The sequence below is a fragment of the Phaenicophaeus curvirostris genome, chromosome 20, assembly GCF_032191515.1.
Source record: "Phaenicophaeus curvirostris isolate KB17595 chromosome 20, BPBGC_Pcur_1.0, whole genome shotgun sequence".
Taxonomy (NCBI): Eukaryota; Metazoa; Chordata; class Aves; order Cuculiformes; family Cuculidae; genus Phaenicophaeus; species Phaenicophaeus curvirostris.
The window spans coordinates 6,524,936-6,538,840 of NC_091411.1; the positions used below are offsets into that span (position 1 = coordinate 6,524,936).

Consider the following 13,905-nt stretch of genomic DNA (forward strand, 5'->3'; position numbering starts at 1 on the left):
CATCGGTAGTTGTGGCTTTAGACTCGTTCATGGGAAGACCTCTGTTAACTTGGAGGTTTGGAAGCTTCCAAAATCTTAGTGGAATTTCTCTCAAAAGCAAGATCAGGGTTATGAATTATTCCCTTGTGCTCCTGATGCCCCCTTTGCAGGACATTTCCAGCTGATTGATGATGATCTGCAAAGGCTCTGTGGACTGCATCTTACCTCTATCCAAAAGCAGCTGGTCGATCAATCCATTACAGTAACAAATAAGAGAGTTTAAATTCACCAGGATACTGCTGCCTTATTTTGTAGGACAGGAGTCTCCAACTGTTCATTTACATTAGTGCTGTGTGTATTTAGGGGTGTGTTAGAAAGCCTTCTCTACTGCTTAGATGGTAAATAACAGTTCCTCTTAGCTATTTCTTCCCAATGCTTATCCATGGCACTACCAGCAAGCTTCAACATTTCTTTGTTAGCAGAATGCAGATATGTGTATCTTCTCCTGCCCCGTACAGCATGTAACATCCATTTTTATTTCCCATTGCCACAGAAGTACCCAAGAATAAACACATTCCCTCTCTGTTTTTTATTTAAGGGTCAAGATGGGCTTGATGGAGAAAGAGGAAAACATGGACAGCAAGGCTTACCTGTAAGAGATGCTGCTTTATTGTAAGCTGCCCAATGTCACATGCATATGAAAAACAGATGCTAAAAGAGTGAGAAGTGGGGAGGGCTGAAGTAGAGGATGTGTGGTGAGCTGTGAAGCGAAACGTCTGCATTTCCACACATACAGAATATTCCATAGAATGGATGTTTCGAGTCACGTGTTGAGACTACTAAATGAGTGATGGAATAGGGGAAGCTCCTAAAGGTCTCCAAAACTATCTTTTCTAAGCAGTCCAAGAGGGACCAGAAATCTTAGGAGATGGGCAGTGGGAGATGACAATGACAGTGGAAGGATCTGTTAGGCAATGATTTCACATGCTGTTGGTGAGAGCTGCTCCAGTGTGAGCTAAGACCATTATTAGTCTGCCTGGATGGTGTTTCCTCTCAGTCCAATACATTTATGAAAGACTAAATTAAATCTAAATTTAAGGGCAGGGCTTTTTATTCCCTTGCTATATATGGCAGTGTCTAACATATATTTGAATATTGCAACTGTGTGTGCAGCAGCACGTTGAACGTAGCTTGCATTAGGAAATAAGGTTGAATCAATTCCCATTCTTTGTAGGACTGCAGGGAAGAATGAAAGATTCTGGTTTGAGGTAAATTCCTAGTGCTTCGTCACATGGCCTAGAAATGAGTAGAGCTACTGCATTTCCCAGTGGATGTAGTTGATTCTGAGGAGCGATATCCCTTCAAATGTCAGTGTTTCAGATGGAAGCAAGAGCTTTGGATTATCTTTAGTAAAGAGCCATTAAAAACATGGCTTAGAAATGGGCTGATGAAGGAGAGCTCTGTAGGTGTGTCCTTACTTACTGTTTCTTTGACATTAGTCCAGAAACTGCCCCTGACTCTAATACACACAACAAACCTGAATGACCAGAAGAAAAAGTAGAGACGTGATGGGGAAGAGACCAGTTAGGGTAGTGAAACATGCTCCCTGTTTTAATTAGAAAGTTACCATAGGTAACTCTCTAATATCTGACACCCAGGCAAAACCAAAAAAAGAGCTGCAGCACCCCAAAGGGAGGTGTTACTAGCACTAAAGATGTAGTCACTGTATAAACTCGTTCTACACGTAGCTTCTGCAGTACCTTTCTCAAAACAGGCTCCTTCCTGCCCACTTCTGAGCACTGTTTTCCAGGCGCCCTCTGGAATTTAGCAAATTATTTCCACAAATACAACCACCACCCAAGTCAAGGGTAGCATTGCTTCTTCTCCAACTGACACCCTGTTAAATGCTCTCTGGAGAGAGTTCCTTGCTCCTTTTTCCCCAGGAGGCCCGTCTGAGCACAGGCTGCTCCCCTGAATTGTTTCCATACGGTCAGCGTTGTTAGGGCACAAAAAAAATGCTGTTCTTTGTACTTTCTGCAAGATACTGCCAGAAGAGAATTTCAAGCAGATTTTTTTTTGCTTGTGTTTCATAGGGGGATCCTGGACCACCAGGCCAGCCAGGAGCAAAGGGATCCAAAGGTGATGTGGTAGGTTTCAGCAGGGTGGATTTATAGTGTCCCAAGTTTAAAGAAAATGTCTAATTAAGAGGACTCTCATGTTTTTGCCCAGCATGTGTGATTTGGCCTACGGTCTATGCCTTGAAAGACTGTGGAGAAGCTGGTGGGAGGGCTGTAAACATGTATTTTAGTGTCCAAGCCCAATAGTGCGTTGGCTTTACGGAGCTGGAGAAGATCAAGATGATTACAGTTCCAGCATGATGGGTGAATCTTGGGCAGGTCTTTTGTTATTGCCATGGGCTGTGTCTCTCTCCTGTAACCCTGTTTGTGGTGCCTCCAGACACAGCTGCCTCATCTGTCCCTGAGGAGCTCTGGGCCAGGCAAACATCTCTCTTACTCGAACCGTAAACTTTGCTGGCTTGAAACCCTCCAGATTTTCAGCCCATTTATCCAGGCAGATATGTTTCTGGGAAGAACCTCTAACTTCTTGCCCTTATTGAGAAAGAAACACGTCACACATGGGTCTTTCAAGGTTCATTGGGGTACCTCATGCCTACTCCTGCCTCCACATCCTGTCTATAATGACAGCTTGCTAATTATTCTCACAGATCAGGGACTTTATTTGTTAGAACTTAAGTATGTGACCTCAGTGCTCAGCAAATTCCTGCTCCCTTTTAGCAGATGTAGGGATTTTTAATCTGGCTGTGCTGGGGTAATGCCAGAAGATAGTTTAACCTACAGTAGGTGTTCTTGGCAAAAAGCATATGAGGCAAGAAGATAAATAAACTCTACCCATCGATGGACAATCTGGAACTGCCTTTGGGCCTGATGAATAGCAGAGAAAGCACCCCCAGGAGTATTTTTTTCATGTTGCTGGCCTGCCTGGTCCTCTGCAGATGGAGAAACAATGCACAGAAAATGCAGTGCTTCAATTTAAAAGTGCTTTAGTACATGACCTCACTAAGAGGGCCTTTGTGAAGGTGATGAGGCTGAGTTTTCCATTCATTTTGCAGAAATTAATCCTTTTTACAGCTAACGAACCTCAGGAGTATTTCTTTTATGTCTTTGTTCACAAAGCAGCATTGCAAATTTTAGACACAAGATTCCCTTTTCATTTCCCTTAAATGTTCCAAAATAGAGGGAGCTACCTCGAAGAGCAAAGCTCTTGCATGATGCCACGGAGAAGACTTGCTGTGTCCCTGGTCCGGCACTAGCTGTCAATGAACTGAGGACGCAGGTTTTAAGCATCTTGTTCTAATGTTTGCCAGTGCATTCAGTCCTTCCTCGAGTTCGTCCTGCTTTATTTGTCCTCATCTGCTCTATATTAGGAAAAATGTAGGTCCTTGCCTTCTAGCTATTCATTCCTGTCCTAGAACTCTCAAGACATATGAAGAATCACTTGTAATAAAACCAAATAGCAGTTCATTCCCCAGTGTTGGAGCAACTGACTTTATAAATCTCCTTTTTATAAAGAGTTTCTTTCCAACCATCATCCAAAAGCACACCCTGAAGTCAGGCTCCCAAGTGGAGTTGTGCTAGAACTGCTGCAATTTTAGATGTTTCTCTTTTTTTACTTGCAGGGTCAAAAAGGAAAACAAGGAGCACGGGGCAATGCAGGGAGCAGAGGCTCGCCGGTAGGTGAAAATTCCATTTTCTGCCCTAGCAAATGGTGTCCTGAAGCTCCAACACTTACAGTGTTCTGATTTTAGGGCATCCTTGGGCTACCAGGTCCTCGAGGAGTGGTGGGAAGGCAAGGTCAGGAGGGCGCCCCTGGAGTGGATGGAGTGCCTGGGAAGGATGGCGTGCCTGGGATGCTGGTGAGTTTGCAGTTGTAACATTAGGAGCTGGAAAACTAAAAGGTAGCACAGGACAAATGGATGTAGTCCAGCACTAGTTACTCCAGTTTACAGGTACCCAGAGTTAACTATATGCTCCTTTTCGTATCTTACATGCACATCGAGGAAGCACCTGCCTTGGCATGGCCAAGTCTGTAAACAAACTAGTGTTTCCAGCCTGATAGGTACTTGTGTGCACAGATTTCTATATACATCTCTGCAAATCCACCTATTGTCCAGATGCATCGTGCTTGCTGAGGACAGAATTGCATCATTTTCCTTTTCTCCCCAGAAGCTGCGCAGAAGTGGAAAGAACATCTTCTTTCATAACCTCTTTGGGTTTCTTTCCTAGGGAGAGCAGGGTGATGATGGGGAAGAAGGTGTGACAGGGATGTCTGGCAAAAGAGGCAACCCTGGTGTACAAGGACTCCCCGGGGCACAGGGACCACCAGGATTCAAGGTGAGTACCTGACTCCTTAAGATAGTGCTACAGGCAATCCAGTCTGTGAGCCTGTTGTCTCTAGAGCTTGGATTCTCCAAGGTCTAACAAGGTCTCAGCCATCTTTTACTTAGAGGCTCAATAGATCTCTCTCCTCATCCATTCATCCATCCATCCACCATCCATCCATCCATCCCAGCAGCTGAATGTCCCAGAGACTTTTCTTCCTTTGTCAAAGATCACTGAGCTCAGGAGCCTGTAGATACCCACACTACGAACACTTTAGCCTTCTTTTGTTAGAAACCTGACTAAAAAAACATAGCCTTGGAGAAGTTGCAAAGGAACTGCCAGCCTGTAGGATGTCCAGGACGGATGACTCCATGGGAAATTTGGATGTCTTCTAGCTGGTGCCCTGTGAGGCCTGAACTACTAAAGGGAAATCCGTAGTGCTTTGGTTTTAGCATATATTTACTGGATTGGAATGGCTGGAACCAGTATGGCTTGGACATCGCTCTGGGTGGAAGCAGGGACAAGCTGCTCTAGTGACCTTGGAGTTTCTTCCTGATCCTTGCTCTGGTCCAGGCTGGCCACATGATAGACTCTGTAAATAGGAAAACTCCAGCTAGGTTTGGAGAGGCTATCAGATCTGATTTAAATTATGCCTCCCATAACACATCATTCTCAAACTGTCACTTGCTGCCCTCCAGCTGCCTTGGGTAGAATAACAGGCTGTTACCAGAGGTGAATGAAAGAGCCTTGTGTCATTATGACAGCCTCCTACCCTGGCTCCAGGGCAATTTGTGGCTCCTTTGCCAACTGCTCAACCTTCCTAGGTTCTCACCACTTTTGCTTCTTTCTCCCAGTCTGCCCTAGATTGAGTAGCGAAGGTTTGTGTTGCTCCTGGTGCTTTGGAAGGGGAAGAGGTGGGAAACAAAGTGTGGTGCTGGGTCTCAGAAGCAGTTCTCTGGCCATCAGATTGTGGAGATGGTGCTGGGGGAATTGTTGGCTTTGCAGCCTCGGGATTGAAGTCCTTCAGCTGAAGTCTTGGCATGTATTCGACATTTTAGATGGATTAATCATCAATTTCTAGCCTGCTGGGGGAAAAAGAGTATGAGAAACTACGGGGTAGGACAGACAACACACGAAGTGCAAACAGAAGGCATTTCCTCCCCTTGCTGTCCTTAGCCCCCAAGCAGCTGGCACAGCTCTGCTGAAGCTCCTGCTCTGCATGGAGCTCATGAGGGGATGCAACTGTGCCCATCTCTGGTCTCACGCTGTGCATCCTCCAATAATCTGCCTTAGCAGACCTGAGGCATCTCCTGATGAAACCGCATTCCTCCTCCCAATGAGCCACTCTTTTCCAGTTTTCCATCTATGGCTATTTCAGCTGAGTGTTGTTATATTTAGCTCCCGTCCTTTGAAATTACTTGAATTCTGTTATTTTTAGGGTGAAAGAGGATTGCCTGGACAGACTGGCCAAACAGGGAAGCGAGGATCACCAGGAGGAACGGGCCTTCCTGGAAGCCCTGGCGATCCAGGACCCAAAGGACAGCCGGTGAGTGATGAACTGAGCTGATCAGACCTGACTCCAGGCTGTCTTCTGCAGGAGAGGGTGCAGATCCATGGGTTGGGATAGCAGGCTGGACCCTAGGAGGGTCTTCTACAGGGGAACCCATAATCAACTTGTGTGTGAGTGCAGGAGCATTGGCACAGCTCTCTCCAGCATGAACAATTCCCTGCTCCTCACTGCTCACTTGTGCACGTGTTCTTCAAGGCAACGTGACTGTTCACGTCATTCTCACACTTGTGGTTACAAGGTCACGGCACATGCCAGGCTGCTGAGCCATCTCAAACACCCCTCAGCAGTGGAGGGAGTCAATGGGAGAGCAGCGCATGGAGCCTGCAGGAGGTGTTGAGTGTAGGAAATGAACTCCAAGCCACCCAAAAGGTGCAAAGAACAGCCTGCAGCCCTGATGGGATGTGCAGGAGTTGCAGGAGCAGGCGTCATCATTGCAGTCTTGAGGGTAGTGGAGCTGCAAGCTCTAAGTACATTATGGAAGAAACACTCTGAACCCTTGGTCAAAGCAGAATTTAAATTCCCACACCTGTCTCCAAGGCAGGCCCCTAATCCTTACTGCTTTTATTTATTGTACTGTTGGGATAGCCCAGTTTAGCACTGTTGAGTCACACTTTATCAACCTGATACTACATGGAGAATACTTAAGCTGTTTAGACTGGGAGCTTTTTTAGGCCAAAAGATGCTTTCACAGAGCCTCACGCGGCTTAAAATCTTTAGAATCACTTTTCTTTTAGAAATTCCCAAGGGGGGACCTTTGCAAACCTCTCCTGATATGCTCTCTATCTGCTCAGCATCTTTGCACCAGTGGGATCTCCAGCCATGTGAGGCACGGGCATTGTGCAGCCATTCCCCTTCTGAGACAGACTAAGCATCCCAAGAACACAACTGCCATAGGAGGGTCTAGCTAGGCCACAAACATAAAACTAAAACGAGGAAAAGAGAGATTAGGAATAATACAAAATAGCTTTCCCTTCCAGGATCCATAAATGGGCAGTGAAATCAATTAGTATCCTTAGAAAGTTTCTTACACTCCGCTGAGTCCAACCAAGCCCTTTCTTGCCAAGCAGTTTCTCACTGCCATGGCAGGAAAAACTTCCTAACTGTGAGGTCTCTAGATTGCCTCTGGAATAGCCTCGTAATAGAGGTGGTGGAAACCCCATCGCTTGAGTCATTTACAACTGGGCTGAACACGACATTGTAAAACATCCCATAAAATACAATCCAGCATGGGTCACACAGTCCTGCCGAGAGTCCAAACAAGCCTTTTCCATCTCTGATGTTCCTTAGACTGGAGATGAATCATCTGGTGTATGTTTCTGACCCATTTTTTTTTAACGCTGAATCATTTCGCATTTTGACATCTGAGAAGCCCAGAAATATCAGAGGACGTACATCTCAAACGTGGTGAAAGGCAAGTGTTTATAGAAGGACGTGCTACCCAGTGTGGGGTTTTTTTTATTCTTAGAGTGCATGTTATGTGCTAATCCAAGTTTGATGGCCTTCCAAATATTTTATTATTATTTTTCTTATGAAATTGAGCAAAAATCTCTGCAGGGTTGAATAAGAAAAGAATTAGAGGATATGCATGGTTTTCTTGAGTTTGAGCTGGAGATTGTGTTGTAGGAACATGCGCTTTTTTGACAGCTTGAATGAGCCTAGTTTGAAACTATCCTGAGTAGGTCCAGTTGGTATTAGAAACAAAATAAGAGCTTGTTTTAAAGGGCTTTGAGGCTGCTTTTTAGCATGAATTTCTAAGATCAGTCTAAGAGTAGCTGGTGTCTACACCCTGCTTCTGTTGGCTGCAGTCCAAGCTAGAAAGCATCTGCTAGAAGTAGTGTAGGTGTGCGTCCCATTTTGGGGGCGAAAAGGCTTAGTCTATGAGATCCAAGTAATCTACGAGAACTTCTGGAGTTGCTTCTAGCTTGATGTATTTGTAATTCCTCCTTCAGTTTTCTTTCATACTTATTTCTCATCCATCCTGCTTAGACTGAAGAATACTAATGGGCTTCTCTTTCTCTGAAGCTGCTGAACTCTTGGTGCATCTTCGAGTGACCCGCGTTCAATGTGAACTGACGGTTGTTCTTTGTTCTTGTATTTCTCGTGGCTGTTATTTGCAGGGAGACTTTGGTGAGGCAGGATTTCCCGGGATCGCAGGCCTGTTTGGGCCAAAGGTAAGAGGCTGGTTTGTGACCAGTTGGCTTTCTAGTGTCTACTGGGGACAGACAGTGCAATATGTGTTGCAAATGCTTCATTAGCAGCTCCGCAGAAACTATTCAAATTGAATTGTGATTCCAACTTTCTTTAGTTTATACATCTTCATTTGTTAAATGAGTGTACATTTAATTATCATCTGTTGAAGCTTATTCCTGTTAAAACTGGAAGGTGGCAGAGGGAGAAGGGCTGTCCTATAGACCTCAGAGCTTGTTTCCCCACCTGAACATCTTTCAGGCATTTATATTTTCTGCATCAGTCTGTACCTCAGACACTGATATTCGTTCTTAATGTTGAGAGCCTTGACTTGAAATTTGGACTCGTTTTTATCAGCATATAATTTTCCTGATGAAGGGGGGACCAGTTTGTTTTCTGTAGAAAGTAAAAGGCTTGCAAAACAGGAGCAGGAAATGATTTTTTTAAAAATTAGACCTTCTTACTCCAAAATACAAGAGGCAGCATCTCTGTCCTTGCAGCAAATCTGTAAACAAGGGGCATAAACATCAAGTGTGTTTATTTAGGGGACCTGGCATCTCATTTTTGCCTGCAGGGCCCCCCAGGAGATCTTGGTTTCAAAGGCATTCAGGGACCACGTGGGCCGCCTGGTCTCATGGTGAGTGGTTTTTCAGTTTGTTGGGTTTGTGAGGATTTTCTTCCTTCCTCCATCCTTTATTTCTGTGAGGCTACAGAGTGCTATAAGTAGCACAGAGCACTCTTCAGTATGTGCCTGGCAGACAAGCTACGGCCGTGGTACCACCTCTGAGCCACCCAAACACATCTGCGGGTAACCATGTGTGCACGGGTCTTCTGCCTTGGAGAGTCGTGGAGTGATGAGTGCTGCACAGACCACTCCAGCTACACTGAAATCTTTCTGTTTCTGGAATTTTTGAGGTTTTACATGGATTGTGACAACCAAACTGTGAGGGCTTGTGTCTTTGGACTTGCGTTTTGAAACAGTTTTTCATTTCATCTGCAGCAAATACCACAATCATGTTGCTGAAAAGCAGCAAAGAGATTTTTTTGTGTCTTTACTGAGTCTGCTGTGATAAAAGCAACTGTCATTCCCATGGGATGGTTCACGCATATCTTTTCTTTTCCAGGGAAAAGAAGGAATTATTGGTCCGCTTGGCATTCAGGGTCCCACGGGAAGCCCAGTAAGTATCTGCTTTTTTTCCTTCCTGTATTTTTTAGAAGAGTGTAGCATTTGAGATCCGAAATGCTTGAGGCCAGCATAAGTAATGCCCAGGTCTTGTTGTAACGAGGGAAACAAAATGGTCTTTAAGAAGAGCAGCTTGAGAGAAGCGCAGGTTTAGTCTCCAGCTGCATAGACAGTTCCAGGGAAATTATTATCTTAAAAGTGGAGAGCACCTCCACCTAAGTGCAATTTTCTGATAGATTGGCTCAAACTACAAGCCATGAATGTTATTGCAGGTTTTCAAAAGCAAGCTGCCAGGTTTTCCAAAGGTCTTGGCCTGGGGGGGGAACAAAAATCACAAGAGGGGAAGAAAAACCACCCTGATAACTGTAAACTGGGAACACCTTGATTCTGGGAAGTGTTGAAAATCCCTGCCGGCCCGAAAACACCAGAGGCACTGAATACAGACTAAAGTTCAGGTCAGTTTTTTGTGAAAAAAAAGATCATAAAGTTACTCAGCATTCAGTACAGAGGCTGCTACTAGCAGAGATGAAAACTAGTAAGTTTAACTCAGACAGGGCTAAAACATTCCCCATTGGCTAGTTTTTTGCTGTGGGATGGATGAGCCAACACGACAACCTGAGCTGATTTGTCTAGAGATGTATTTGGGTCCTTGCAAGGAGCTTCTTGGTGACGATGCATCCAGGCAGTGCGGCTTGCTAGCACTCACTGACGGCCGCCTCATGTGCTTTAACAGGGGCCCAAGGGAGACAAAGGCAGCCGCGGAGAAATGGTAAGTGCTGTCCCATGCCCCTGGGTGCCTCCAGCCGTTAAAAGGGCCCCTTTCTTTGGGTAACGGAGGGTCACACTGAGCTCCAGGGCACCCACATGGGCTCTGGCTCAGTGTGGTGTCATCATGGTCCCACCAGGGCAAGACATGCTTAACTGTGCACGTGTACACACACACCCGCGTGTGCACTTATACACCCACTCTGCTTTTAATATTTCCATTTACTTAACCCAATTACACAGCAAAAGCTAACACTTAACAAACGACTGTGGTGTCTTCAGGAACAAACAGTGAATGGCAGCTCAAAAAGCCACAGGCTGTCCCTGCCAGGGTCACAGGACCTGTCTAAGGGGAGGTGGTGCCCAAATGCAGCCCTCAGAGCTCAGGGAGCCAGTGCCAGGGCACCTTCTCACCTCTGGTCTGCTTCTTGCAGAGGCTCTGATGGGTTTCTAGACCTTCTCATAGCTTATTGTTATTCTCACCATACAGTGGGTATGTCAGGTATACTGGATACTGAGCCACGGAGGGAGCATTTGCTGGTGCTGGAGCCATCAGCCCCCTTTGCTGCAAAATCCTTGCTCAGGCACCTTGGGAACAGCACCTTGCTGTACAGGGCATTTTTGCTTTATTAATGAGCACCTTCTGACAGCTTCTTCCTTTTTTTTTTTCTCCCCCTTTTTTCTCCCCACAGGGTCTGCAAGGTCCAAGGGTAAGTATTTGAAATCAGTTTTTCTGAATAAATATCTTTTATCTAAATACAGCAGTTGCTTTCAGCAAGTGTAAAGCTGCAGGATGGGTAATAGTGCGTACAGGGAATTTGATAAGTGCCTGGGGATGTGGCATTAGTGATAGTAAAGGAGCTAAAGACTGGAAACAGGAGATGAAGTAGGAACGGACCAGGTGCAGACAGATGCACCCAAAGTTAGGAGATGGACAAAATGGGGCCACCTCCTGTATCCAGAAGGGTTTGAGGGAAAAGATGCTGGAAAACATCAAAAATCTGGAGGATTTCAGCAGGGAACAGACTCATGCTCTTGACAACCACAAGAAATGGAAATACAAACCGAAGACATTTCACTAACTGATGCCCCTCTCTCTTTAGGGTCCTCCAGGCCCACGAGGACACCCTGGCCCTCCGGTACGTATACATGGAAAGAGTTCAAAGACTTTACTGAAAGAAGCTAAAATTATTGATGTGATACTCTCCAGAGGGAGTGTTCACTCACTGGAAATTATAGCTTAGCCCCATTCCTCGTGTGCAAAAATGTGCATGTGAATGGACCAGTGTTTCTTGTGCTTCAGTCTAAGCCATCTCCAAGTATTTTATAGAGACAACATTGTTGCTTCTCTCCCTCATCAGCATTGAGAGGCTCCAGGGGAAAGAGGATTTGCAAAGGAAGTGAATGAAAATATTTGCAATAGCGACTGCCCATCTTTCTGTCTGATGCCCCTTTTTTTGCTTTGATTTCTAGGGACCGCCAGGAATTCCAACCTCATTTGTAAGTTGCCGTTTTCTGTACATTTGTTAATGATGATAATAAGTCCTGCAGAGCCAAGGCGCTGATGGGACATCCACAAAGACCTGCTGGGATCCTGGAGACACACACTCAGGTCCAGCAAGATGTGCTGTGTTAGCAAAGCAATGCTTGAATTGCAGCCCTAGACCGAGAAGCATTTGCTTGCATCAGGACATTTTCAACTTCTACCAATCTCAGTTACCATCTTTTTTCACCCCACACTAGCAACAAGATGGCTTTGGGGCAGCTTTCCGGACACTAGTCGACTCAAACACTGCGCTCAAGACAGAGGTAGGAGAGTATTTCTGAACTCATTGGTCTTTGCTGGAGCTGGAGGCTGGGAATAGCCATAGCGTTGTTTTTTCTTTCTGTGTGCTTCAACTTTATACATACAAAGCTCTAACCTGTTGCTGTTGTCAAGGAATAACTAGGGTTATTCCAAGATGCAATTAAAGGATGTGGTTCTGTTGTGTTACTTGTTTGTGAAGGTTCAGACTTTGCCACCACGACACCCAGAGCTTCAGAGATGTCCTGTTCAGGACATTACAAGGGCTGTAGCTCACTCGATCCCAAACAGCTTGGGATCTTTAGCCCACTAAGTTTACCCACAGATGAACCTGAAACCCTTGTGGTTACCGCCCCAGGTGCTCCCCAAGACACACCTAACTTTGCCTCCTTTTCTCCCCAGGGTTACCAACATCCAGACCTTCTCATGCTGGACCACGGAGGGGAGATCTTTAAGACTCTACACTACCTCAGCAACCTCATTCAGAGCATCAAAAGACCCCTGGGAACCAAGGAAAACCCTGCACGCATCTGTCGCGACCTCATGAACTGTGAACAGAAGATGAACGATGGTAGGAAGCCCTGAGTTTGCAAAGGCTGCATCCTCCATAGGGCATTTTCACATGGCCCAAACAGGCCTCTTTCCCTGGAAGCAGCAATGAAGACATCAAAATTTTCCTTTCCTCAGTCACAGAAAATTTTAAGTGCGCTCGTTAATCCCTGTTTTTTCAGGTACCTACTGGATTGATCCAAATCTTGGCTGTTCCTCAGACACTATACAGGTCACCTGTAACTTCACCAGTGGTGGGCAGACCTGTCTCAGCCCTATCACCGTCTCAAAGGTACAAACTTATCAACCTCAGCACGGCATTTCCCATACTACTGTTATGAAATATTTACCTAGGGATGTGTTGTTCCAGGACACTGGACAGTGACCATTATGGCACAGCACACTGGTTTCTCCTCGAGGTGCAGTTGGTGTAGCTGCAACATTCAGAACTTCTCTCATGCAGTTAAAAGAGACCATTATATACATACATATTGTTATAGACTCTTGTCAAGACAAAGCAGTATGTTTGACTGACCCACAACCTTACCAGAGGCCAGTAATTTTGCAAACATACTGCTCCCAAATGCTTTGTTGAATTAGCTTATGTTTAGGTCACTCTTGCATTTTGTTTTCTGCCATTTGAAAAAGTGAGGTCAGCTTAAATACGAGGAACTCAACATGAGCCAGCAATGTGTGCTTGCAGACCAAAAAGCCAACGATTTCCTGGGCTGCATCCAAAGAAGTGTAACCAGCAGGGTGAGGGAGGGGATTCTGCCCCTCTGCTCTGCTCTGGTGAGACCCCACCTGGAGCCCTGAGTCCAGCTCTGGAGTCCTCAGCTGGAGCACCTCCTGTACAAGGACAGGCAGAGAGAGTTGGGGTTGTTCAGCCTGGAGAAGAAAAGGCTGCAAGGAGACCTTAGAGCAGACTCCAGCACTGAAAAGGGCTCTAGGAAAGCTGGGGAGGGGCTCTTGATCAGGGAGGGCAGGGACAGGCTGAGGGGGAATGATTTTAAGCTGAAAGATGGGAGATTTACATTAGATATTATGAAGAAATGTTCTCCTGTGAGGTTGAGGAGACCCTGGCCCAGGTTGTTCAGAGCGGTGGTGGCTGCCCCATCCCTGGAGGTGTTCAAGGCCAGGCTGGATGGGACTTGGAGCCCTGATCCAGTGGGAGGTGTCCCTGCCCCTGGGAGGGAGTGGAACTGGATGGGCTTTGAGGCCCCTTCCAGCCCAAACCATTCTAAGATTCTACAGAAATTACGAGTTTCCAATAAAGTTAATGCTACAGGATTTTTCTTGAGGAAGTGCCTGTACCACAAATACCAATAACAATATCTGGGTTCATCTGCAGATGAACTAGAACGTGCTGCTCTGCAGAAGCATGTATTGAATTGAAATTCACGTTATTTTCCTCATACATAAGGACCTGCAGTTTGTTCTGAAAAATAAATGACCAGCTGTGTCCCCA

At 45.7% G+C, this 13,905-nt stretch overlaps 1 protein-coding gene across 2 annotated transcripts in view; it reads left to right on the top strand.

Moving 5' to 3' along the window:
- The window catches only part of COL27A1 (collagen type XXVII alpha 1 chain), a 162,112-nt gene that overhangs the window by 145,088 nt on the left and 3,119 nt on the right, over nucleotides 1-13,905 (top strand). For both annotated transcript variants that reach the window (XM_069873701.1, XM_069873700.1), the window contains 16 exons: nucleotides 578-631; nucleotides 2,073-2,126; nucleotides 3,677-3,730; nucleotides 3,806-3,913; nucleotides 4,284-4,391; nucleotides 5,818-5,925; nucleotides 8,067-8,120; nucleotides 8,711-8,773; nucleotides 9,261-9,314; nucleotides 10,053-10,088; nucleotides 10,777-10,794; nucleotides 11,188-11,223; nucleotides 11,558-11,584; nucleotides 11,828-11,893; nucleotides 12,291-12,459; nucleotides 12,620-12,729. In XM_069873701.1, coding sequence (XP_069729802.1) covers nucleotides 578-631; nucleotides 2,073-2,126; nucleotides 3,677-3,730; nucleotides 3,806-3,913; nucleotides 4,284-4,391; nucleotides 5,818-5,925; nucleotides 8,067-8,120; nucleotides 8,711-8,773; nucleotides 9,261-9,314; nucleotides 10,053-10,088; nucleotides 10,777-10,794; nucleotides 11,188-11,223; nucleotides 11,558-11,584; nucleotides 11,828-11,893; nucleotides 12,291-12,459; nucleotides 12,620-12,729 — 1,119 coding nt within the window. The remainder of the gene's footprint in view (nucleotides 1-577; nucleotides 632-2,072; nucleotides 2,127-3,676; nucleotides 3,731-3,805; nucleotides 3,914-4,283; nucleotides 4,392-5,817; nucleotides 5,926-8,066; nucleotides 8,121-8,710; nucleotides 8,774-9,260; nucleotides 9,315-10,052; nucleotides 10,089-10,776; nucleotides 10,795-11,187; nucleotides 11,224-11,557; nucleotides 11,585-11,827; nucleotides 11,894-12,290; nucleotides 12,460-12,619; nucleotides 12,730-13,905) is intronic.